Source organism: Dermacentor albipictus, chromosome 2 (assembly GCF_038994185.2).
Source record: "Dermacentor albipictus isolate Rhodes 1998 colony chromosome 2, USDA_Dalb.pri_finalv2, whole genome shotgun sequence".
NCBI lineage: Eukaryota > Metazoa > Arthropoda > Arachnida > Ixodida > Ixodidae > Dermacentor > Dermacentor albipictus.
The window spans coordinates 206215358-206240909 of NC_091822.1; the positions used below are offsets into that span (position 1 = coordinate 206215358).

At 51.4% G+C, this 25552-nt stretch overlaps 1 protein-coding gene across 1 annotated transcript in view; it reads right to left on the reverse strand.

The window, feature by feature from the left end:
* Positions 1–25552, reverse strand: part of Prp8 (pre-mRNA processing factor 8) — a 397724-nt gene that overhangs the window by 213400 nt on the left and 158772 nt on the right. The window contains exon 13 of the mRNA XM_065433711.2: positions 7308–7424. Within this exon, the coding sequence (XP_065289783.1) occupies positions 7308–7424 (117 nt within the window). The remainder of the gene's footprint in view (positions 1–7307; positions 7425–25552) is intronic.

Here is a 25552-nt window from a genome sequence, read left to right on the forward strand (position 1 = left end):
CGGGAAAAGCTTCACAAACTCTGTGAACTTGTCCAGCACCACCAGAATGTACTTGTGGCACCAAGGGGTTGTGGGCAGTGGCCCAACAAGGTCCACACTAAGCTGCTGCATTGGGTGAGTGGCCCATGAACTGTCCATCAGTCCTTTTGGTTTTTGCCAGTGAGATTTGAAAAGCCTGGCGCTGCAGGCAGCTGCGGATGCAACGGGACATATAGGAGTGGATACCGAGCCCTGTACACCGGCTCTTCACACGTTTCAAAGTTTTTAAAAAGCCTAAATGCCCATTTAGGAGGTCGTCATGCTCCATTTTCAGTGCCATGTCTCGTAAGTGTTGGGGAAGCCAGGCGACCTTACATTCACCGACCGTGTACATAAATAAGGATACCATTTTTCGAGCTTTCGCTGTCATCAGCTAGGTCCTGTACCCTCTTGGACTCTTTAGCGTCACCAGGTAGTAGGCCAGACTAAGTATTGCAGCGGCTGCAGCAGTAGTAGATCCTTGCGTTGTTCCAATTGAAACTTTGCAGTATCGGTGAGAGTGGACACATAAGCCACGACAACAGGGGCTGCTAGCTCAAGCCGTATGGTTTGTTGTGGCTCTTGCACTTCTATTGGAAACAAGTCCTCTGCCAAACAAGGCTGAGCAGATTTGGCAGCAGGGATGGGGCACCTGCTTAGTGCATCAGCTGGGATGTTGAGCCGTCCTTTACAATGCCTTATGGCACACTTGACCCCTTGCAATCTCAACACCCAATGTCACACTATGCACGATGTCTGCTCAGTTGTAAACATTCAAGCCAATGATGTATGGTCACAATGCACCTCAAATGATGTGAATTCGACATACGGTCAGAACTTATCGACAGCCCACACCACAGCGAGGCATTCCCATTTTTTGACAGTACAGTTCTATTCAGAAACGCTGAGGTTCCTGCTTATAAATGACACAGGCTTGAGTTCACCTTTGACTTCCTGCAAGAACACTGCCGATAGGCCACGGCCACTGGAATCTGTTTCAATCACAAAGGGCCTGCTCAGGTCAGGCAATACCACAGCCACCTCTCCCGAGTCTCGAAGGCCCAGAGCCCCTGAGCCCCAGAGTCTCGAATGCTGTCTGTTACTCGGCCCCCCAAACCCAATGGGCTACTTTCTTGAGGAGAGCTGTCAGGGGTCTGTCCTTGTCAGAAAACTAGGGGATAAATTTTCTGTAGTATCCCACAAGGCCCAAAAACATTTGGAGTTACTTGACTGTTTTAGAGCATGGGAACTCTTCAACTGCTCGCACCTTATCTGGGTCAGATTGACATTTGCCTGGAGAGATTACATGTCCAAGGAACTTTAATGCCTGTTCACAGCATGTAACTTTGCTGGGATTGATTGTCAGACCTGCAGAGCCAATTCTTCACAGTGCCTCATGGATATGTTGTAGGTGGTCCTCAAAAGTTTCTGAATAAATGAGCACATCGTCAAGAAATGTCATGCAGTAGTGTTTTATGTCTTTGAACACTTTGACCATGAGAGACTGAAATGTTGCTGGCCCACCTGCTACCCCAAATGGCATTCGCTTAAATTGAAACACTCCTCTATGGCAAAGGAATGCAGTCTTCGGTACATCTTCAGGAGCAACCTACACTTGAATGAAGCCCTCAGCAAGGTCAAAGCTCGTGAACCACCTTGCGCGGCAGAGCTGAGCCACTACCCAGTCTGTACGGGGGATGGGACATACTGGCACAGTTGTGATTGCATTTAAGGGTCTGTAGTCGACCGCAAGGCGATATCTTCCAGTCTTCTTCTTTAGTAATACAAAGGCACTGGCCCAGGAAGTGGAGCAGGGCTCAATGAGGTCTTGGTCCAGCAAATTTTGGATACACCCATCAAGAAGTTCTCTCTTCTGGCTGTTAAGTGGGCGCAGCTTGCATCTAACCGGTGGGTGGCTGCCTGTGTCTACTTTGTGAACCACCAGGGATGTGCAACGTGGTAAAAATATGGTTATGGTCTGCAAAGATGTTATTAAGTTTCTACTTCTGCTCCTCCCGAAGGTTCTCTAGACTACACTCGCCACTCTCGGCGGTATTGTGGCATACATCGTGCACATCTGCATAAAGTGCCTATAGAGAGCTGGCCAAGTTATCACAGGGCTCTTGATCTTGCTTATCGCATAGCAACGCTGTCTTACAGACTGACAAGGGTCGGTGTCCTGCATCAGATGCACATGGCCGCTTCGGTGCCCTTTTAAATTTGACGAGTGCATATGGGTCAGAGTGCAGTGACCATCCACAAAGGCCCATGTGGAGAAAAATACCTGCCACCTGAAGAAAATTTGCCCAAGGACAACACTGTGAAACAGCTCTGGCAGAAGAAGAAAACGCTGCTTCCTGGCCCACCTTGCCGAACAGCGAACCGATTGTGCAGTTTGTGACCAGCCTTGAGCAAGCCTCAGGGTTTGTGCTTCTTCCCTGAAGGTGGCTCCAGTGCACTTGGCCGCTGCGATGGCACTGCTACTTATTAAGCTCACGCTTGCCCCAGTGTCCATGAGTGCATAAACGACACTGTTACCAATCAACAGTTCAAGCAGTGGTTCCTCATTTCTGGCTGTTGCGAGCACTTGCAGGGATGTCGCGTAGACCTCGGCCGGAGAAGCCGCTACACTCGTCCATTTCCCAAGCAATCTGCTTGTCGGTGGCCCAGGGAATTGCAGTGAAAACAGCGAGGTTGGCTGCGTGGTTTAGCAGTAGTGCATTGATGTGCAATGTGGCCAAAACCACCACATTGCCGACACGTGATACGTTTACATGGTACGTGATACACGGTTTGGCGGCTCAAATCGCAGGATATCTTGCATCGCTTGAAACCTGAAGTTCTGAGGCGCTCTCTCGAGCTGTTGCGGTACCAAAGTGTAGTTGCCCCATGTGTTCGGCGTGCGAGTCAACGGCACAGGTGAGGGGTTCCCTTCCAGGGCTCCAGCGTGAAGCATTGCTGACCGCACTCACAAGCCGAAACTGCCGCAGGCTGCAGCTGCCACTCTCGTCGCTAGGCCAGAAGAGTTAGGTTGGGTGTTCCAGTGGTGTGCGGAGATGAATAGACGAGGGCCAAATCAGCTGCTGCTCGTGTGATACAAGCGGTGGCGATGGCTTGTAGTGCAGGCAATACCAAGCGTGTTCCATGATAAGGCTGGTTGCCTTCGCCATTTCTTTCAGGTTCCGCCCCGTGGCACTGCACACAGCTTGGGATTACTTCACTCGCTCAGTTCGTTGTTGCGCGCACCCTGCATGCCGACCGTACACATGCGCATTCCATGCTCTCCCTCCCCGCCACACACCGTTGCCTGCCGTCTCGTGCCTGCGATTCTATGCCACCTGGCATCAGCCCAGTGACCTCACAAAGTGAAGACGTGTAGTCCAGTGGCCATGCCTGCTACTAATAAATTTTTGTTATCGAATGCGCCCTCGGGTATGCTCTTTTCTTTTTTCCCCGCACAAGCGATATAGGGGGGGGGGGGGGGGGGCAACTTACATTCGAGTGGACTTACAATCGTGTAAATACGGTACTGCTGAACCGAAATAGCATGAGATTGCCCCTTACCTGTCAAAAACAGAACTCAGAGTAAAATCCATGAAAGGGCAAAAACATGCAGTGTTTTTTTCACTTCGCACACCAAAAATGTCACCGAGACGTCGGCGACGCTAAATATGCGGGAAGTCCGACAGTTTTATTCGAAGAATTGTTACGGGTGGAAATGTGCAAGACGCAATAAACTTTCGAAAGCGAGTCTGTCGTCGCAGTCAGCACAGGGTACCCGGCAGCTCGCCACTGAAGTTGTACCGCCACCAAACACACACCTGAACTGCTCTGTCGGATCACGTATATCCACAGGCTAGTTACACTCACGCACAAATTGAACACGGCTGTCGTAACTGAAGAGGACGTGGCTACGATATGAGCACATGAGCAAGCTATGCTCGACCAAATTGCATCTACAACAGCCACGAAGGGGACTTGGAGTTTTCTTGAAGATCCGACTGCTGATAGTGCAGCAGCCTCGGTTGCGAAGCCCGCTGCTCCATACGCTGACGTCGGACTTGCAGCAGTGAACAATCTTCTTGGCGTATTCACGTACACTTGTAGTGGTTCTGCGTAGCTGGTGCGAAGCGATCAGGATTGCAGTCCTGCTACTAAACTGACTGGTTTGTGAGAACTGCAGTTCAGTTGCGTCGAGATGGAGCTCGCGGGGAATTGAAGGCCCGAAAACGTGTAATCTTTTCAACATGAACGTACTTGCAGTGCATACTATGTCGTCGACCGGCAACGGCAAAACGGCCATGAATTATACCTAGTGCGTACTGATGGCTTTTCATGCCATTTTTTTTCCTAACTTTCTTTCAATACAGTCCAACCCACCTATGACGATACCGGTTTTAATAATGTATTGGTTATAACAATGAGATGCTGCTGCACCGTCAACTATTGTATGTTTCTCACGGTGAAATAACTTGCTTACTACAATGTCCCGATGCCACATACAGTCGCCGACCGTTTATTCGGACCTCACGGCGACTGCGGAAATGTCCGAATAAACAGGTGTCCAAAAAAGCAGATTAAGAAAAAAAAATGAAATCCTTTATTTCCATGCACTTATTCGGGCTTGGTAGTAGGCTTGAAGAAATCGTGAGTGCGCCGTTGCACACTGTTCCCTTTACGCGCAATCAGATAAGCCTGAATCTCGGAGAGGGTCGTACGGTCACTATAGGCGGCTGAAAGCACAGTCACTGCTAGTACACGCTCCGCATGCGACGGCAGCGTAGCACATGGTACGTCAACTTCTGACTCGGTCATCGTCCGACGGTGCAACAGAAACCTGACGAATGATCTCGCCGTCGTCGAGTTTTGCGCGTGTCAGTACAGCAGTGTCAGCACCTGTGAAACTGTCAATGAGGCGGTGTCCGGAATCGCAATGCAACCACTGAGCAAGTCTCGGCAGAACATTTTCCGCGTCGGTAGGGAGCACATCAAAAGGCGACAAATCTCCCGGCACCCGCTTGCCGGCACTCCGCAGTGCAGTCTGCGCGGGCACTGTCGGTGCCATTAGAGACTTGAGGCGATGTTTCCGTATGCCGCGTTGGATCACCGAAACCTAGACACAGCACACAAAGCAAACACCACCGTGCCGACACCAGTCACACAAACGAAAAAACGCGGTCTGCTCGCAGCGTCGTGCGCGAAGAAACAAATCAGCTTGCTGGATTGTCCTGACATGGCTTACTAAGCTGAAAGCGGAACTGCTGCAGAGCCACTCTATCGAACTAGGCAGAAACAATGATGATGAGCGGGGATTTCCAGTAGCGCCACTTCGTGAGCAGCAAGGAAGCTCCGTTCAAAACAAAAATGGCGTTCAGCAAGTCGAACCATGCACCGGTTAGAGTCAGTGCATGGTGCTGTCGACCGAGTTGGCTCAAGGAGTGTCTGAAAAATCAGACGAGAGGTGGCAAGGTGTCCGAACTTTCGGCAGTTGTTATACATTATGGTCTATGGGGAGAATGGCGGTGCCGCGCAGCTGACCGAATAATCGGGCATGTGCGAATTTTTGGTGTCCGGAAAACCGGTCGGCGACTGTAGTTGGTTAGAACGAACTCAGGCTGCTGGGTGTCACAACCTTCACATTTCGCGAAATGCGAAGGTTGTGGGATCGTTCCTCACCTGCGGCAAGTTGTATTTTCATCAACTTTCATTTCCATTAATTTATCGTTTCTTTAGTTCATTTATTAAGCACAAGTAATTTCCCCTGTGTTGTCCTCGGTGTCAGTGTTAGTTGGCTTCTTATGCTATTACTAATAAAAATCGGGCCCCACAGTTAACCCCCTTTCTTCTCTTTTAAAGTAGAAATGTGAAGCACGTGGTGCTAGCTTTCTGGCACTGCTTTGAACGACTATGCATGATGTTGCAACCAATACCTCAGTTTTATTTTTGCACAATGTGAACATATATGTCTTGAATTTGTTGCGGAAAGACAGGGCTACATAGTAATGCAATTAATTTGGCCATATTGTTAGGCCATTCAAGGTTACAATGAACTGAAACTCCAAATTTGTTTTTCTTTGCGTCTTGGACACCACACACTGCCTCATGGGGGATCTTCATATGTTCTTTCTAAGTACCAGCAAAATGCTTCGTATCAATATATTCGTGTCAAATGGATCTAGCCAGTGATGATATTTATTCATTTCTAAAGCTGTTGGCTAAATTCTAATTGTCACTAATTATAAACGAAAATGAGCAAGAATATTGCAATCATGTTTACATCTGTTTTTTTTTTTCGCATTAGAACTGCAATGAGCACAATAAAAATAGTATCACCAGCTAGAGCTACTTTCTGGAGTTCTGGCTGTGTACTTTGTTGTTGCTTTTGACAAAGTTTTTGAAAAGTCCCGTAAGAAATACACTGAATTTCTGTATTAAAAACTTCGCATGATTTGTTCTAATGCAGATATACAAAATATAATTATATATTTGCAATCAGCAGAAAAACTGAAAAATGCTATTAAATATGATCCAGTTCACTAAAATTAACAAAATTACTGTTGCATTTATTAACTGTTGTAACACTGCACTGCAAAACACTGTTGCATTTATTAGAACAATTTTTAATAAGACATGTTTCCTTTTTTAGCAGTTGGATGGATTTCTTTCACTGAAGTTTGCAATGTTCTCATTTGATGTAAGATCGGGTTAGCACACCATAATAGCTTATTTGCACTCTTCATTAGTTTCACATCCTTTTCGTATGTTGATATGATGCCATGTATAGTTTGGTAGATAGCTCACCTCCAAGCAAATTATGCAATAAAGCTGAATTTCTTAAATTTTTGAAAAGTTCTTTACTCTGCAAGAAAACTGGATATATATTTAAAGCTAGCACATTGAAAAACATAAACTCAGAAAGTTTCATCAAAATCGATCAAGAATTAAAAAAGAAAGTTTTCAAGTGCAAGGTCCCCCCTTAAGCAGGTACGGTTTAACGAGGTTTCACTTATGTCTTTCGCAGTTCATGCCTAGCAAAATCGTAAATCAATTTTGCAGCTGTTTTAGTGGCGTGCCCATTAGGTAAACAGTATGAAGCCCCAGACCTCACCGTGTGATCTACACATGATGTTTGTTGCATGTTTTCATTGCCCAAACCTGGTGAAAGATACTTGAATGTGGCTATGTCTTTTGTGATCTGCATGTGACTACAAAGAGAAAATGTGTTGTGTGACTTGTGCGAGCCAGAGAGGCCAAACATGCTGAGACACTTTCTTGCTCATCACACCCACCTTCCATGGAATGTTGGCCTTCCAGCAGCGCCACGCCTCAGACAGGTGTTGCAGGATCGTGCGGGCTTTGTTTTGCTTGATGCCCTCAGGCATCATGTCCAAAATGTCATGCATCACCTGCAAGAGTGATGCAATGCCTCATGTACGACACCAGCACAAAAACAGGGTGCCCAAATGCCCTCCCACCTTGGCAGCATAACTACATAACTAGCTTGCTGCTTACTTTCATGCTTGTCACACACACTGCAGCATAAAAGCACAATAGTTAACAGTATGCACAGTGACAATTCGAAGCTATTACCCTACTTTAAAGAATAAAATGCTTTGTCATGCTAAATTCTAAAAAATTGGATGCTTAGAAGCAAAGAACCAGATTTGTTTCAGTTTTTCAAGTGTGTGGCTGCTACACATCACTAGTATCTGCTCCTATGCTGCATTCAACTGTCGAAGTGCGGTGCTCAATAGAAAAGTGCTATCCATGATCTCAGTAGCAGGTCTCACATTTGCTTCTGGTCTGTCGACAAGACAGACACGAGTGCACACTTTGTGATAAGGCAGTCAACTTAATATTATGGCATTTTACATGCCGAAACCAGAACCTGATTCTGAGCAATGCCGTAGTGCAACACTGAATTTTTGAACTCCAGCAGTTCCTCAGAGAACCTAATGTACAATAACTGAGCGTTTTTCAGTCATTCAGTCAGTCAGTGTTTCAGTTCAATTCAATGTTTCAGTGTTTCCATTCTGCCCCGACAGAAGGGATCCATCCCACGACCTTGGGCTCAGCCGTGTGCCGACCTATGGGCGCAACACTACGTATGATTCTCGAAACATGGAGCATAGAGTTTCTAAATGGCTGACAGCAAACATGCGCGAGCACGTGTTTGATTGGATTAGCTCAGTGATCACTTAGCTCATTTAGGCAGGAGATAGGATGGCACATTTCGTGTAAGATAGTGGCGAACGCCGCCAACATTCACCACAATTCCTCTTCACCGCGGCCTCCGACAATGCGCTGCGTGGTTCGTCCTTGAGCTGCTTTGTAGCAGCTCTAACAAAATGTAGCAGATTGGAGCAATTGTAACAGCATTCCCACCATTGTCTCAGGGATCCTGCCTGAGGCTATCTTTGTTTGCACTCTGCTCAAGTACTGTGGCACAACCCATGGGTGGCATGGAGATTTACTACTGCTTAGAGTTATTGTACAGTGCAGTCCACTTATAACGATGCCAAGAGGAACGCAAGATCCAACCTATATAAGCGATCATCGTTATATCTGGACTGCCATAAAAAACATAAAAGGCTGCCGAACATACCTTTGCAGCTCAAACAAAATTTGCCACTTGCGCTAAAAAATACACACTGTATAAAGCGTACTGTAAAAAATAATATAGTTATTTCCACTTCTAAGCAGTGTATTAAGCGTTCGGCATGCTGAAACAGAAATCCACACTTGCTATTGCGGGACTTTCAGGTTCACAAGTGCGGTGTCCAGCTGCTGCGTGACCCCTAGTGGCAATAATTTAGCTTGCATGCAATCAATCAGTGACTCGATCGACAGCAGTGCACTTCGCGCGAACATCTGTTTCGGTGTCAAAGACGGGTCACTGTCAATCTCGTTGCCCCCACTGCACAATGCCACTGTCTGTAGTGACAACAATCGCCTCGTTGGAGATCTCTTCGCATAACGAGAAAGCACTATCTGCACTCAGAAATTTCTCTATCAAAGCACCACCTGTTTCGTCGTCAGTAACAGCAAGCTCAAGTGTCAACGGCTTCCACCATGCTGGTTAACCCAGGCGCACAAAGCCCACCTTTTCCGTGGATTGCCATGGCCCCTGGCTGCAGCCATTATGATTGTAACGCTCCAGCGTGAGCTCACACTTTGAGTATTGCCAAATTTGCAACTTCATCTCAAGCAACAGAACATTGTGCTTTGTCGGAACCATCTTCTATAAACTGGGCTGTTCGCTGCCGCGGCGCAGTTCCGCATTCGCTAAGAAGGGGGCAAACAGCAGGCACTGCATCGTTTCTCACATTCTTTTTTTTTTCTTTCTCCTCATGCGCATAGCTCTATCGTGGGCAACGCGGACAGGAGGTGAGTGGCACCATCTTGTGGCCCCCTGTACCAACTAACAATGCTCTTCATGGTTTTTTGCAATCAGCATGCATGCAGTTAAAGGGGTGGAGACATCAAAATTTTCGTTCATGCGTTTGTTGATTCAAACGTTTCGTCATGCTTCAGGGAGCACGATACACACAACGGGATTCATATATATCCGATAAATAATTTATTAATAGCATAATTATACCGAGCGATTTCGATTTCGGTTTCTGGGCTCCGGGGGATGCTATGACGTCACAGAGGAGGAAGCGCAACATGGCTTGGTCACGTGGGCCACAAAAAATAGTGACGGAAAACTATGCTGCGTCGTCTGCTCGCGCACACGCGTGCTCTGCCAGCAAAGGTCAACAACTGGAGATTCGAAGTGCATGTCGCGATTATTATAATTATTGTGAAGAGCAACAACAACGGTAAGAAGATATTGGGGCTTGTGGGAGTCGGTGATTCATTCCGAAACGCCGTAAGCTTTAGCTTTGAAATGAACCGGAAAAGGCCTAGCGACGATATCGGCGGCGCCGAAAGATCAGAGGCGGTGAAGCTGCCGTCAGTGCCAGAGTGACCACTCCTCGGTCGCTGATTGGCCGCTTCGCCGTACGGCCGCCGCACAAGTGGGTCCCGGGCCCGTCCTCTCTACGGCAAGGAAATCTCGCCGTTCGCGAGCAAAACCGCCGTCGCACGGGGGCCCACGAACAGCAAACGGCGTGCGGCGAGTTTCCGTGTCGGTACTGTGGACGGGCCCTCAGATTGAGAAAGGCCAAGCGAACGAGAGACCGCTCCAAGCTGCCGAACTATGCGACTATGCGAGGAGAGAAGCGGACAACACGAACGCTGCATATCCTGGTCCCTTTCGGAGTCGGCCGGCTAATGTTACACTCAAACGTTGTGGGGATCGCACGCGCATCCCGATATCTCCGGAGCGGCCACGCGGTTATCACGCGATAATCACGTGCTCGCTCGCGGAGGGTAGCGGGGAGAGGGCACCTTCGCCGCTCCCGCTGCTCTTCGTGCCTGGCCGCGACGCTGCAGCCAAGGCACCCCGTTCCCTCCTTTCCCTTTCTTGGAACCGGGGAGACTCCTCTCCGCCGCTCGGGGAAGAAGCGCTATTCCCCCGATGCACGTGTGTCTCACGGCGGAAGAGCTTGCGAGAGGCCGCATCTCAAATCAGCCGCTGAGACCGCCGCACGTCGTCCCCCTGTTGCGCCCGGCCTTTGTGTGCGACTCACCGCCCCAGGGCCCGAGCGCGGATCCACTTGGGTGAGCTGAACTCTTATCAGCCTCTTTTGTGGTTCCCACATTGTGCGGTTTGTTTCACCCCAGACGTGCGGAATGCTCCGCCGCTGTGGTTTTGTTTTGTGTTGTATTTGTGTGTGTTGTGGCTGTTGTTGTCTGTTGGAATCATTGTACTCTAAGGTGAATAAACACCTTAGGTCGAGACTCACCCTGTCCCCACTGGCCTGAACCCGCCGTGGTCGCAACTCACTGCGAACCGCGGGTTAGGGGTCACAGCTCTGACTGCTAGGGCTGCTGCGGAAGTGCTAGGGAGCGACTGCCGCTCCGCCGGCGCTGTGCGATCCAGAGAAGGGTCAGGTGCGCACGCGCGAGCCTGAGTAATACCCCTATATTTGGCGCCCAACGTGGGGCCAGAGGTGTGACAGGTTGAGTCTGTTTGTGTGAGTGACTGCCACTGCACGAACGAACCATGGCAGCATACGGGGCTGATTTACAGCCGTTGTATACGCTGTCGCAGGTTGCTACCAACAGGCAACAATTCGAAGCGGTGGTAACTGCTACCGCTCAGTCATGCCCTGCGGCGAACATTAGCCCTGGGAATTTGATAAGCTTCGAAGAGGGTAGCGCTACACACGAGGCGCTCTCTCCGGCAGGATGTACCCTTGAAGGCGTGAGGCACATTACGCCGGACCCTTCGCCAGTGTTTGCGGAGAGCATGGAGCCACTGCGGCATACTTGCTCGACGCATTCTGCTCCTGTGCCAGGCATTACTGGCCAGAGCGAGCCTCAACAGGCGCTGTTGCAGGATGCGATGCGCTTGATTGAGAAGTTGACAGGTGCCGTGCAGAACACTCTGCTGACATCTGCAGCCGCTGCTAGACCGAGAGTGAGGGTGGACTTACCCACCTACAGCGGGTATCATGATTCAGTTAGCGTCAACGAATACCTCGATCGCGTGCTGACTTACCAGCGCGCAACGGGGCTGTCCGATGGCGAGATACTGGAACGCGTCATACCAGTGTCGTTAACTGATCACGCTGCCCGCTGGTTCCGGCTTACTGGCTACCGGTCTAGCACGCTGGCTGAGTTCCGAGCGGCCTTACGCGAGGAATTCCTGCCCGCAGATTACGAGCGTCGTCTGCGGCGCGAGTTGGAGCTACGTACTCAGCATCCGGACGAATCCTTGCTCGAGTACGTCAGGGCGATGGACGAACTTTATCGTACCGCTGACCCTACCGCTCCGAACTGCGATAAGGTGGAGAGAGTCACACGACAAGCCCATCCCACCTTCGCAGCGTATCTAAGAGGCAGCAAGTTCAGGGATTTGGATGAGCTGGCCTCGGAGGCAAAGCGCATACAGGCGGACATACTCGCCTTGCGCTCATACCGACCTCCACCCCCAGCGTCGAGGGCACTTGAGCCGCGATGCGCGTGGAACGGGGACACTTTTCGCACTCGTTCCGGTGGAGATGGTGTTGTTGCTTTCAGTGACGGACAACTGAGAAACGGTTGGGGCTTATCTGACCGGGCTCTCGATCCGTACACTTATGCCATGCGTGCAGCATGCGCTGCCGATGGCCGAGGTATGCAGAATCGTGGTCGATATGCCGGCTCGATGATGCGAGAGCAGAGCGTGCCTGCAAGGGAGCAGTCGATAGAGAGGAACAATGGTCAAACGGCGCGAGGCACTGGACGCCAAGCCCGTCAAAGGCCGGCTCTCCTCTGTTATCGGTGCAACCAGCCGGGGCACTTCGCCCGGGATTGTAGACAGCCTGCGAACCGAGAGCACCCGCTTTCGGGAAACGAGCAGGGCCGCCGGTGAGCAATGCTGCATGGCCGGCGGCGGTTAAAGCAGTGCGAAGTGAGACACATGAACTCCTTGCCCCGCTGGCTTGTCGTTTTGGATTGCCCAACGACATGCCAGTGCCGCTCATAGAGGTTACAGTCGCCCGGCGCAGGTTTTTTGCGCTGTTAGACACAGGAGCAAGCGCTTCACTATTTGGCGACGAGGTGTGTGAACATCTCCGTCGGAGCGCTATCCGACTGAGAGAGAGTAATGTGACCTTCCGACTGGCCAGCGGCACAGCACACGCGAGCTGTGCTGCTAGGCTTGTGGTGCGGTGGGAGAAACGGGTGAGGCGACAGCGCCTAGCTCACCTTCCCGGCATGTCGGTTCCTATAATTCTTGGTAGAGACTTCCTCGCCAAGACGGGCATTGTTATTGACGTCTGCAACGGAGGATATAGGGAGCGAGCATGTGGCACCCTGAAACCTTTCGTTTCATTTCAAAGAGCGTCAGAGAAAACTTCGTTCGATGATGCTTCGCGCGCAGACTGACCAAACGATTGCCCGAAAAGGTCCCTCAGAACGGTTCCGGCCGGGTCGAAATGCCGTCCGGCCAACCGCGCTGAGAAAAGAGGCGCGGAGGGGAACTGCTCCCCTCCCGCAAAGCCCATAACCCCCGCTGCGGTGGCAGACTGTGCCGCAGTGAGGGGCGAACGATACCACCCGCTGCTGGACGACTCAAGCAGTTTGTCGGGGGAAGAAAAGGCTCGCCTCTCAGCACTTCTGACTGAATATGATGCCGTATTCACAGAGCGGCCTGGTTGCACTACGCTATACAGGCACAAAATTGAGACAGGCGACGCCTCTCCGTGGAAGTGTAATCCTCGGCCGCTGAGTTTGGCTAAGAGGAAAGCACTAGACAGCGCTCTGGACGAACTGCTCGATACAGGCGTTGTTGAAAGATCGGACAGCCCATGGGGTTTTCCTGTGGTGTTGGTTCCTAAAAAGGATGGGACGCCCCGCCTTTGTGTTGACTATCGCCGCCTGAACGAGGTGACACGCAAGGACGCATATCCGCTTCCTAGCATTCCCTCGATCGTATCCAACGTTGGCGGAGCGAAGTACTTCACCACGCTCGATGCAAGCAGAGGATACTTTCAGGTGGAGGTAGATCCCTGTGACCGAGAGAAGACTGCCTTCACTTGTCACAGGGGACTTTTCCAGTTTACCCGTATGCCATTCGGACTTGTCGGTGCGCCTGTGACTTACCAGCGCCTGATGGACCGTGTCTTGGGTGACGCAAGGTGGCACCACGCTCTTGCTTACCTGGACGATGTTGTGGTATACTCGCGTACCTTTGATGGGCACTTACGCCATCTCAGGGACGTGTTGGAGCGTCTGAGGTCTGCGGGGATAACGCTAAACCCGACCAAGACCCAGATCGCAGCAAAACGAGTAACGCTACTGGGGTTTAAACTGGATAACGGACGCCTTCTACCGTGTGATGACAAGGTTCAGGCATTATTGAACTACCCGTCACCGGAAGACATAGGCGGACTGAGGCGCTTTTTGGGGCTGGCGAATTTCTATCGACAGTTCATCCCAAACTGCGTTGCACTGCAAGCTCCCTTGACAATGCTGTTGAGGAAAGGTGAGCAGTGGAGGTGGGGTCCCGAGCAAGAGGAGGCACTGCGCAACCTCGTAAACGCGCTCGTGGAAACCACCGAGTTAAGGCTACCTGATTTGAACAAAGAATTTGTCATTCATACGGACGCCAGCGACCTTGGCCTAGGAGCGGTTTTGCTCCAACAGCACGAAGGTAGCTTGCGCCCGGTAGCTTTTGCCAGCCGCTCTTTGACTCCCGCAGAGAAAATTACTCTGTGACAGAAAAAGAATGTCTGGCGATCATTTTCGCTCTCAAAAAGTTTGACTACTATATTGATGGAGTCCCATTCATAATTGAGACCGATCATATGGCATTACCTTGGCTTAGGCGCTTAGGAGAGCCGAGCGGCCGGCTCGCGCGATGGGCACTTCTCCTGCAGCGATACGATATTACCGTTCGCTACAGGAGAGGAAAGAACAACGTTGTGGCAGACGCACTTTCGCGCGCGCCGTTGACTGTGAGAAGAGTAATATTACTACTCAACTCACCTCGCCCAAAACTGAGCTTGAGAGCGGACTAACCCCTGCGACGATTCAGGTTGTCAGGAGGGGTAACATTAATACCCATCGTGACCCCTCAGTGACTCAGCCTAAGAGCAGAGTAACTGCTACAATGCTCGACGGCGCTGGTCCCGAAGGAAGGGCGGATGAACCCCCTTCTCAGGACGAAAGCGTGAACCACTTGGACTGCGTCAGTTCAGTGGGGAGCGTGTTCGGCAGAAAGTAGCTGTTAGAGGCACAGCGGGAGGATCCATTTTGTAAGAAAGTGTTTGAGGGGCTCCGGGAGCCCGGCGGCGCGGCCGCGGCGCACATGGACGCAGCTGGTATTGCTGTGGGTGCGCGGCGCTCCGAAACAGCTGGTAATGCTGTGAGCGTGTTGGATTCCTACCTGCTAGACTCTGACGGCGTCCTGCTGAGATACATTCCCGCGGAGAAGGATACACACGAGTCCTTCAAAGCGGTGATTCCACGCACGCTGAGAGGAGCACTTTTACGCTACTTTCACGATACGTGCCTGGCCGGGCATGCAAGTGGCCCTAAGACTTATCTGAAGTTGTGCCGCTTTGCTACCTGGCCTGGAATGAAGCGGGATGTGATGCGCTACGCCCGCTCGTGCAACGTGTGCCAACGCGTGAAGCCGCGTGGTGGACGCCCACCCGGGCTCATGCAGCCGATCAATAGCCGAACACCGTGGCAAATTGCGGCATGTGACGTCATGGGGCCTTACCCCAGGACATCGAGCGGGAACCGATTCCTTCTCGTAGTCACAGACCATTTCAGCAAGTGGGTGGAACTGTTCCCCCTACGGAAGCTGACGGCACGCGTGATCATGGGAAAGCTGATCGAGGTGTTTACACGATTTGGCTATCCTGAGCAGGTGATAACGGACAATGCGTCCTACTTCACTGCCAAACTCTTCGTGGACTCCTGTGCAGCTCTCGGCATTAAGCACAGGAGAACAACCACGTACCATGCCCAGGCGAATCCCACTGAGCGTGTGAACCGCAACATCAAGCACATGCTAGTTGCATTTGCAGGGACGCACAATGAGTGGGACGCTTGTCTTCCTGAAATTGGATTTGCTATCAGGTCGACAGTGAATCGATCGACTGGGTATACACCCGCCACCCTCAACCTTGGGAGGGAGCTGTTGAATCCGGTAGAACTTACTCTACAGGAACGAAGCAGCACGGAACTGGTTGTTTCGTCGGCACGCGCCGATTATGCGACTGGGCTGCGCGCGAAGGTAACGGAGGCTTTACGAAAAGCGCGACGGAACCTGAGCACTGCACGTGCCGAGCAGAAAGCGCAGTACGACCGCTCTCATCGGGAAGTTCACTACAAAGTGGGCGACCTGGTGTTGAGACGGAATCACGTCCTGAGCGACGCCAGTAAGAAATTCTCAGCTTCTCTGGCGCCCAAATGGACAGGACCGTACCGGGTGCGAGAGACTGTCTCTTCGCTCGTGTACAGGCTGGCGGACTTGAAGCTAAGACCGATCAGCCGACCGGTGCATGTCTGCGATCTCAAACCCTACTATGACAGAGGGAACGAGTGGCCCGAGGAGAATGCTCTCCCGCGCCCGCAGGCAGCGGCATCGGGTGGCAAGGCTCGACGTTCGAGCCCGGTGCGGCATTATAACTTGCGATCTCGGCAGAACTAACTCTGTCCGGTTCGCGGAGGCTATTTTATTGTGCACGATATCGGACGGAATGCTCCTCCGATGTCTAGCATGCAGGCTTCCAGAGCGAGCACGCGCTTTCTCTTTGGAAGAAGCGAGAGGGGCTAACAGAATTGTCGCAGCAGCAGACCGCCCGTCGGGAGCCGTGAAACAATCACCAAGCAAGAAGGAAAGACCATTTCCACTGCCGGTGGGGACGAGCAGGCCGTAAGCAGTCAGCAGCGCAGTGCAGGCAACAGGCGGCGAGAAAAGATCCTCCAGCGGCTAACAGCGAGGTGAGAGGTGCAGCGGGCGACATCCGGTCCGGAATGGTCGCAGCGGCGAAGAATTCGCCGAACCGCGCCGCAGAATCCCGCCACCGAGTTGCAAGCCCCGCAACCAAGCATCCAGCCTCAAGGCCGAGCGTAGACTTCGCCCGCAAGGACAGAGTGGACCCCTGCTGCGCAGCGAGGTGCAAGCCATCGTCAGGGGTGGGTCGGCGCGCCTTTGCCGACCTTGCGTGCCGAAACCCGCGAGAGAGGACAACGAACCCCGGGAACACCAAAAGACAGCTGTCCTGCGCCATCTCGAGGCTGGTTCGGGGATCGCGTCAGCGTAATCGAGGCAGCCAAAAAAAATCCAGGGACCCCTTTCGCCACCACGGACCCGGCACGTCCGACTGGGCAGGTGACGCCGCCGAGACGCAAGGTGACCTGGACCCAGCGCCCTTCTTGCCTCCCACTGCATCCCGCTGCTGTCAAGCTGCTCCGTACCATCCTTCAACGTTCCGGCCTGGCTCACGGCTGCCTACACGGCGACGACGACGGTCTGCAGCTAGAGCTGCTCCCTCACTAACACGGACTCAAACCGTGTTGCTGTTGGAGTAGCATGTCCCTCTCGCAGGAAAGCCTCAGGTGACGGCGGCCTCTTAGCGGCTAAAGGGTTATTTTAAGGAGGGGGGGATGTGGGGATCGCACGCGCATCCCGATATCTCCGGGTTATCACGCGATAATCACGTGCTCGCTCGCGGAGGGTAGCGGGGAGAGGGCACCTTCGCCGCTCCCGCTGCTCTTCGCGCCTGGTTGCGACGCTGCAGCCAAGGCACCCCGTTCCCTCCTTTCCCTTTCTTGGAACCGGGGAGACTCCTCTCCGCCGCTCGGGGAAGAAGCGCTATTCCCCCGATGCACGTGTGTCTCACGGCGGAAGAGCTTGCGAGAGGCCGCATCTCAAATCAGCCGCTGAGACCGCCGCACGTCGTCCCCCTGTTGCGCCCGGCCTTTGTGTGCGACTCACCGCCCCAGGGCCCGAGCGCGGATCCACTTGGGTGAGCTGAACTCTTATCAGCCTCTTTTGTGGCTCCCACACTGTGCAGTTTGTTTCACCCCAGACGTGCGGAATGCTCCGCCGCTGTGGTTTTGTTTTGTGTTGTATTTGTGTGTGTTGTGGCTGTTGTTGTCTGTTGGAATCATTGTACTCTAAGGTGAATAAACACCTTAGGTCGAGACTCACCCTGTCCCCACTGGCCTGAACCCGCCGTGGTCGCAACTCACTGCGAACCGCGGGTTAGGGGTCACAGCTCTGACTGCTAGGGCTGCTGCGGAAGTGCTAGGGAGCGACTGCCGCTCCGCCGGCGCTGTGCAATCCAGAGAAGGGTCAGGTGCGCACGCGCGAGCCTGAGTAATACCCCTATAACGTGTAAAGGCCCGTCCGCATGGCAACTCGCCGCACGCAGTTTGCCGTTCGCAGGCTGCCGTGCGGCGTTCGCGTTGTCCACTTCTCTCCTCTTGTGTCCGTGTCTGCACGCCTTACCCCTTCTTTGCATTAAGAAAGGATTTCTATATGCCTGTAGCTCGGTCATAGTGGAGGCTATGCTCGGTCGCTCGGCTCAGCAGGCTTCGTAATCGGCATTTCATCGCTACTCATCATACGTCACGTTTTTGCGCTAGTGTGCTATGACGTCAATATTTTCGTTCCTCCTCTGTGACGTAGTAACTGGCGCGCTAGCGATGGGTGTCGACTATGAGAAGGAGTTTTTAATGACTTTTTGGAGCTGAATTAAAATTTTGAAATGTTTGCAGCGTCCAATATCTCATTCTGGGTGTCCTTGCATATGGAAGCAGCCTACAACACGCTTTTTATAGCCTCAAAATTTGGTGTCCCAGCCCCTTTAATGATGGCAGATATGAACCCATGTCGCCAAAGGCATTGCCTCGTCTTAGCATGATTCATTTAAGCAGGACTTAGGAATGCAAATTGCAGGATTATACTGCATGGAAAACGCCATTCAGAAGGCAAAATTCTGATCATTATATCCATCATGTGGTTATACGCAATCTGTATCGTTATACAGTCGAATCCAACTATACTGAACCCGTTTACATCGAATTATCCTGTACATCGAAGAATTTCTGAACAGGGTATAGTTACAATGAGTATATATAGGAAAAAATCATGCTTACATCGAAAAAAAAAATAGGGGTGATTCCCTATATGTAGAACGTCAAGTGGCACAAAAGTGCCCTCAGAAGCTGACTTTGCCTCGCGGCGGCGGGGAAACTTGCCGACACATCCCAAAAGTGGCTTAGCACGGCAGCGCGGCTCCATCCACCCGCTGTCCCTAATCTAGTACACTATAATCGTGACCGCGCCAGTCGGGCGAGCCGTCAACAACCCCCTTGTAAAAAAAATTATCCTGGCCTGCCCGCAGCGCTTGCTCAGACAGTCAATCAGAGGCTCTTGTGCCCTTGTCTGTAAGTGCAAGTAGATGAGAGTTGTCTCGCTGCTTTTTCTCATTCATTGCGTTTGCACCTTCTGGGCCGTTTCCCGCAGTTTGGTAATCAGCAATTTTCCGGGAGGCATAGTTACTTGCCTAATAATCCAATTTTAATAATTTTTGCTTTATCTGATAGCTAAGCTCCCTGGGAGTGCAGTAAGTCTATAATACCACATTCCTGCACCTTGGAACTTATTGAAATATTGAGAAAAGTATATATATATATATATATATATATATATATATATATATCACATGTCAAGTTACAATTTTGAACTTTTTAACTTCGGATGGAACATAGGTAGAAACATGAGACAATGCTTACTGCACTCCTTGAACATTCAGACATATTTTCACATAAATTTTACATTTCTTACTGCAAGAAATTTTTTGCCAGTCGGGAAAAATTTTATAAAATATTTTTCTCATTATATAGAAAAAAACTAATTACATATTTGCATCAAGCACATTAAATGAAATCAAGCACATTAAATGAAGGAAGGAAAGACATTAAAGGAAATGCACGTTCCACTGACATGGAGTTGTTTATGGCACTTGAGATGGCAGTCAATCAGAGATACAATCACTATCGCGCTTGGCAAGGGACACATTGGCACCTGCGGGTGACGGCATGCACTGGAGAAATGCTGCTGCATGCGTGAAGCACTGCTGCTCTGCACCCGATGCCTAGTTGCACAAAATCTCACAAAAGTGATCATATTGTGACAGTCGGTAATGTGGAAAGAAGACGACGCTGATGGTGGTCTTGGAGACGCCGAAGAAGTGTTTTAGCAGGATCGATGCTCTACGCTTGTTGGCTCAGCCATTAAAAGCTACCTGTAAATAGACGAGCGCTTCTTCCTTCCCGTAACATCATTGGTGGACGTGCGGGGTAATCGAGCAAGATGGAGCTCCGCAGCAAACGTAACCTGGCCGCCATGTCTTCCGAAGGAGACAGTTCAACCGCGGTCTTGTCGTCGCCCCCGACGGTCATCCTGGCCCAGCCTCGCGACCCTGGCATGTTTTCCGGGATTGACAACGTTGACGTCAATGACTGGTTACAGAATTATGAACGGGTCAGCGCACACAACAGGTGGGATAACACGCTTATGCTGGCTAATGTAATATTCTACCTCAAGAAAACAGCACAGGTCTGGTTCGAAACACATGAAGAAGAGATTACGAGTTGGGACCAGTGCAAACAGAAGCTTAGGGATTTGTTCGGCAAACCCGTCGGCCGCCAACGTGCTGCAAAGAAGGACCTTGGGACCCGTGTACAGACGTCCACTGAATCGTACGTGGCCTATATCCAGGACGTCCTCGCTCTTTGCCGCAAAGTAGATAACAATATGGCAGAGGCAGACAAAGTCAGCCACGTCTTAAAAGGCATCGCGGACGACGCGTTTAACCTGCTTGTTTATAAGAACATCACAACGGTCAATGAGATCATTAACGAATGTTGCTGCTTTGAAGACGCAAAGAGTCGCCGCATAGTTCAACAGTTTACGCGTCTACCTAATACCGCAGCTTCGTCGACGTGCAAAGACATTTGTCCACCGCGTGAGCCCACCTCCTCCGAGAACGTCGTCCGTATCATTCGGCGAGAAATCGAAGCAGCGTCTCCTGCCACGCCTGTGACGCAGTGCTTTGACGATTCCCGGCCGCTTGTGTCACTCATTCAATGGCCATTCGCCAAGAACTTGCGAATGTAGGTCTTCCATCCATCTGCTCCGCCAGCCGTCCTGACTTTGCTTCGTCTGCTGCCTCTGCCCATGTTCACCGGAGCCAATACGGTCCGTATCCGAGCTATCGCGACCCGGCCAAATGGCGCACCCATGACGATAGACCCATCTGTTTTTACTGTGGACGTGTGGGCCACATCTCTCGCCACTGTCGAAGTTCCTGGCCAGCCCACTCACGACCAAGCTTTCCCGCCTACCGCCGCTCCCCACTGAATCCTCGCCCGCCATCACTCTACACCGAGCTTGAAGACGCACCTGACAACGCTCGAGCCACCGCGACCAGCCGATCGCCATCACCACATAGTCGCCGCTCCCGTTCGCCCCAGCTGCGTCGCTCTCCATCCCCAGCTTACCGTCGCCGCTCTCTGACGGGAAACTAACTGGGGCAGCTCCTGGAGGTGACGCTGCTCTAGAACACCGGCCTGAAATTCCTCTGCTGACCCTGCCTACTAATCGGAACCTTCTGGACGTGGACGTGGATGGTTTGCCCGTTACAGCACTCATCGACACTGGAGCCCAAATTTCCATCATGAGTGCAGAGCTTCGAACGCGCTTGAAAAAGGTACTTACTCCTGCTCCGACTCGACTGCTCCAGGTCGCCGATGGTGGAACTCCGGCTGTGCTTGGAATGTGTACTGCTCGTGTCAGTGTCGCCGGTCGCCACACGTCCGTTTTGTTTAGTGTGCTTGAACGTTGCTCTCACAATGTGATCCTCGGACTCGACTTTTTGTCCGCCCATTCTGCTCTGATTGACTGTTCCGCTGGTGTCGTACAACTTGACTTACCCCTACCTGTTCCCATTGACCTTCCTGCTCAAGCTCCAGCTCAGCTTTGTTCTGCGGATTTTATACGCCTGCCATCTCTTGCAGCAACCTTAATCCCTGTTTTAGCCAGCCCACCTGTACCTGATGGAGACTATGTCCTCACTCCCGCGACGTCAGTCCTGCTTTCTCACAATGTCTCCTTCCCACACACTATCGTTTCTGTCGCGGACAATCAGACATGTCTTCTGATCCTAAATTTCGGACAGTGCCCGCAAGTAGTTCCTCGGGGCATGTCTCTTGCCACGTTGTCACCAACGCACGAGTGCCACATTTCTGCTCTATCTGTTGCGTCGTCTTCGACCACTGCTCATTCTGTGCCTTCTGCATCAGCCCCGACCGATGACTTTACAAAGATGATTGCACCGGACCTCTCCACCCAACAAGCCGCACAGCTCCGTGGCCTCCTGGAGTCCTACTCCGACATTTTCGATCTGAACGATCGCCATTAGCGTCAAACTACGGTCGTGACGCATCGGATAAATACCGGCAATGCAGCACCTGTTCGCAGACGCCCATACCGGGTGTCGCCCTCTGAACGACAAGTTATCCAGAGCGAGGTTGACAAGATGCTTGCCAAAGAGATTATTGAACACTCTCCCAGTCCGTGGGCGTCCCCTGTTGTTCTCGTCAAAAAGAAGGATAACAGCTGGCGATTCTGCATTGACTATCGTCATCTAAACACGATCACCAAGAAAGCTGTGTATCCACTTCCCCGCATTGACGATGCTCTGGATTGTCTCCACGGTGCCACTTATTTTTCATCTATAGACCTTCGCTCTGGATATTGGCAAATTGCCGTGGATGACATGGACCGTGAAAAGACCGCATTCGTTACACCAGACGGCCTATATCAGTTCCGAGTAACGCCATTTGGCTTGTGCAATGCCCCAGCAACCTTTGAAAGGATGATGGACATGCTCTTGTGTGGTTTGAAATGGTCCATCTGTTTTTGCTACTTGGATGACGTCATCGTATTCTCTTCAACTTTTGCGACTCATCTTGAAAGACTTTCATCTGTTCTTTCTGTTTTTCGCACCGCTGGCTTACAGCTCAACTCGTCCAAGTGCCACTTCGGTCACCGCCAAATAACTATGCTCGGACACCTTGTCGATTCGTCAGGCATTCGCCCCGACCCAGCTAAAGTTCATGCTGTGCAGAATTTCCCTGCACCAACTTGTGCCAAAGATGTTCGCAGCTTTATGGGCCTTTGCTGTTACTTCCGCAGGTTTGTGGAAAATTTCGCCCATGTTGCCCGTCCCCTGACTGACCTCCTGAAGAAAGACGTTCCTTTCTATTGGGGCTCTGAACAAGCGTCTGCTTTCTCGCAGCTCATCACGCTGCTTACTACACCTTCTGTTCTCGCCCATTTTGACCCCTCCGCTCCGACAGAAATCCGCACTGACGCCAGTGGCTACAGAATCGGCGCAGTTTTAGCTCAACGCCAATGTGGGCACGACCGCGTTATCGCCTACGCCAGTCGCCTCCTCACTCCCGCCGAGCGCAATTACTCGATTACTGAGCGCGAGTGCCTCGCCCTCATTTGGGCGGTGGGCAAGTTCCGACCCTACCTATATGGACGACCATTTACAGTTACAACCGACCACCACGCCCTTTGTTGGTTTTCCTCCCTCAAGGATCCCACCGGCCGCCTCGGTCGCTGGGCCCTACGGCTGCAAGAATACACCTACACTTTGGTCTACAAGTCGGGTCGTCTACATCAGGACGCCGGCTGCCTGTCTCGTCATCCCGTCGATGTACTGGACGGTTTAGTGGGTGTCGCACCGATCTGCATTCTTTCCCTCTCAGCCTTGCAAGACATTGGCGCTGAACAACGACGCGACGAGTCGTTACGCCCCATTATCGAACGCCTGCTCTCTGCTCCGTCTGACCCATCCCTTCACATGTTCGTACTACAAAATGGCATCCTGTATCGCCACAACATGCACCCCGATGGGCCCGAGCTCCTAACCATCATTCCGTCACATCTGCAAACGATTGTACTGCAGCAACTGCACGATGTTCCCACCGCTGGACACCTTAGGTCACGCGGACCTATGACCGAATTCGGCGACGGTTTTTCTGGCCGCGTCTCAACCGCTCCGTCCGGCGCTATGTTGCAGCGTGTGAGTCGTGTCAACGCCGAAAAAGACCAGCTGTGCCTCCTGCCGGACTGCTGCAGCCTTCGGATATACCGGCCAACCCTTTTTTTCGCGTTGGCCTTGATCTCCTTGGACCATTCCCTATATCCAAGGACGGAAATAGGTGGATTGCCGTCGCTACGGACTATACAACTCGCTATGCCATTACTAGAGCCCTACCGACCAGCTGCGCTACAGACGTCGCTGATTTCTTGCTTCACGACGTTATCTTGCACCACGGTGCACCTCGTCAACTTCTCACCGATCGTGGCTGATACTTTCTTGCCAAAGTCATAGACGACCTACTTCGATCCTGTGCTACTAAACATAAACTTACTACCGCTTACCATCCTCAAACTAACGGTCTTACCGAACACCTGAACCGCACATTAACGGACATGCTCGCAATGTATGTTTCCTCCGATCATCGCGACTGGGACATTGCTCTACCATTTGTCACGTTCGCCTACAATTCCTCGCGCCACGACACAGCTGGCTATTCACCCTTCTATCTCCTCTTCGGCCGTGAGCCCACTTTGCCTTTCGAGACACTCCTCTCGACCACGCTCGACTCGCCGACAGAGTACACTCGGGATGTAATAGCCACAGCGACCCAAGCACGCCACATTGCCCACATTCGTCTGTCTGCTTCCCAGGCACGCCAGAAGTACCGTTACGACAAGCGCCATCACAACGTGAACTACGAACCAGGCGCTCTTGTGCTAGTATGGTATCCAGCTCGGCATGTTGGTCTTTCCGAGAAATTCCTCTCGTGATACTATGGCCCTTACCACATCCTTCGCCAGGTGACCCCTGTCACATATGAAGTGTCTCCGCTGAATGCCACGGTGCCTTCACCCCTCTCTGACATCATCCACGTCAGCCGTCTGTCGGTGATGTCACAGTCGGTAATGTGGAAACAAGATGACGCTGATGGTGGTCTTGGAGACGACGAAGAAGTGTTTTAGCAGGATCGATGCTCTACGCTTGTTGGCTCAGCCATTAAAAGCTACCTGTAAATAGACGAACGCTTCTTCCTTCCCGTAACAATATTTCGGAAAGCAATTCACCGAGAATAGCGTTCCTCGTCAGTGCTGGTGACCGACGCAAGTGGCGCACTTTGTACTGTCAGCAATGGGGTTCCATATCCTCGAGCAAGCTTGAAAGAGTAGGCTAACGGAATTTTGAAGGCAAGGTTTCCTTCTGCTACGCATTACCTATCTATGCTGTCTCATTTCGCAACAATCAAATTCTTGCGAAAGCGAATTTTCTCACGTTCTTCGCCGATTTCATTATTGCGAAGTTCAACTGTAGTTGGGAAAATGGCACGTATACAAACAATATACACAATTTTATTTTTATAGTATATCTAGTTATTCATTTTCCATGAAGTTACATGAGAATGGCTCCGGTGCACAACAGCAATTGCTGATGGTATGACGTTATGGTTGAGAGGTCAAATCCCGGAAGAGTGTGATGAGGTGTTCATCTGATGCATGCTTGACAACGAACGATTGCATTTCCACTTGGTCATTGTCTCCAGAAGCTGCCAAAACAATATCTGGAGAAGCATGTTGCAGCCAACAAAGAAGTACAAGCTTTTATCCTCAAAAGACAAGGCTCGAGTTATCGCCCAAGCCAAAGCTGGAAAGCAATAATTAAGCATTACTGAAGAACTTGGAATTCCGGCGAACTCTCTTGCAAGAATATTGAAGAGTAATGACGCCATAGCCAAAGCCCCAGCTTCAGGGACGTCAGCAAAGCCCAAGAAACTGACTCAGCCAATGCACGAGGCCTTAGAC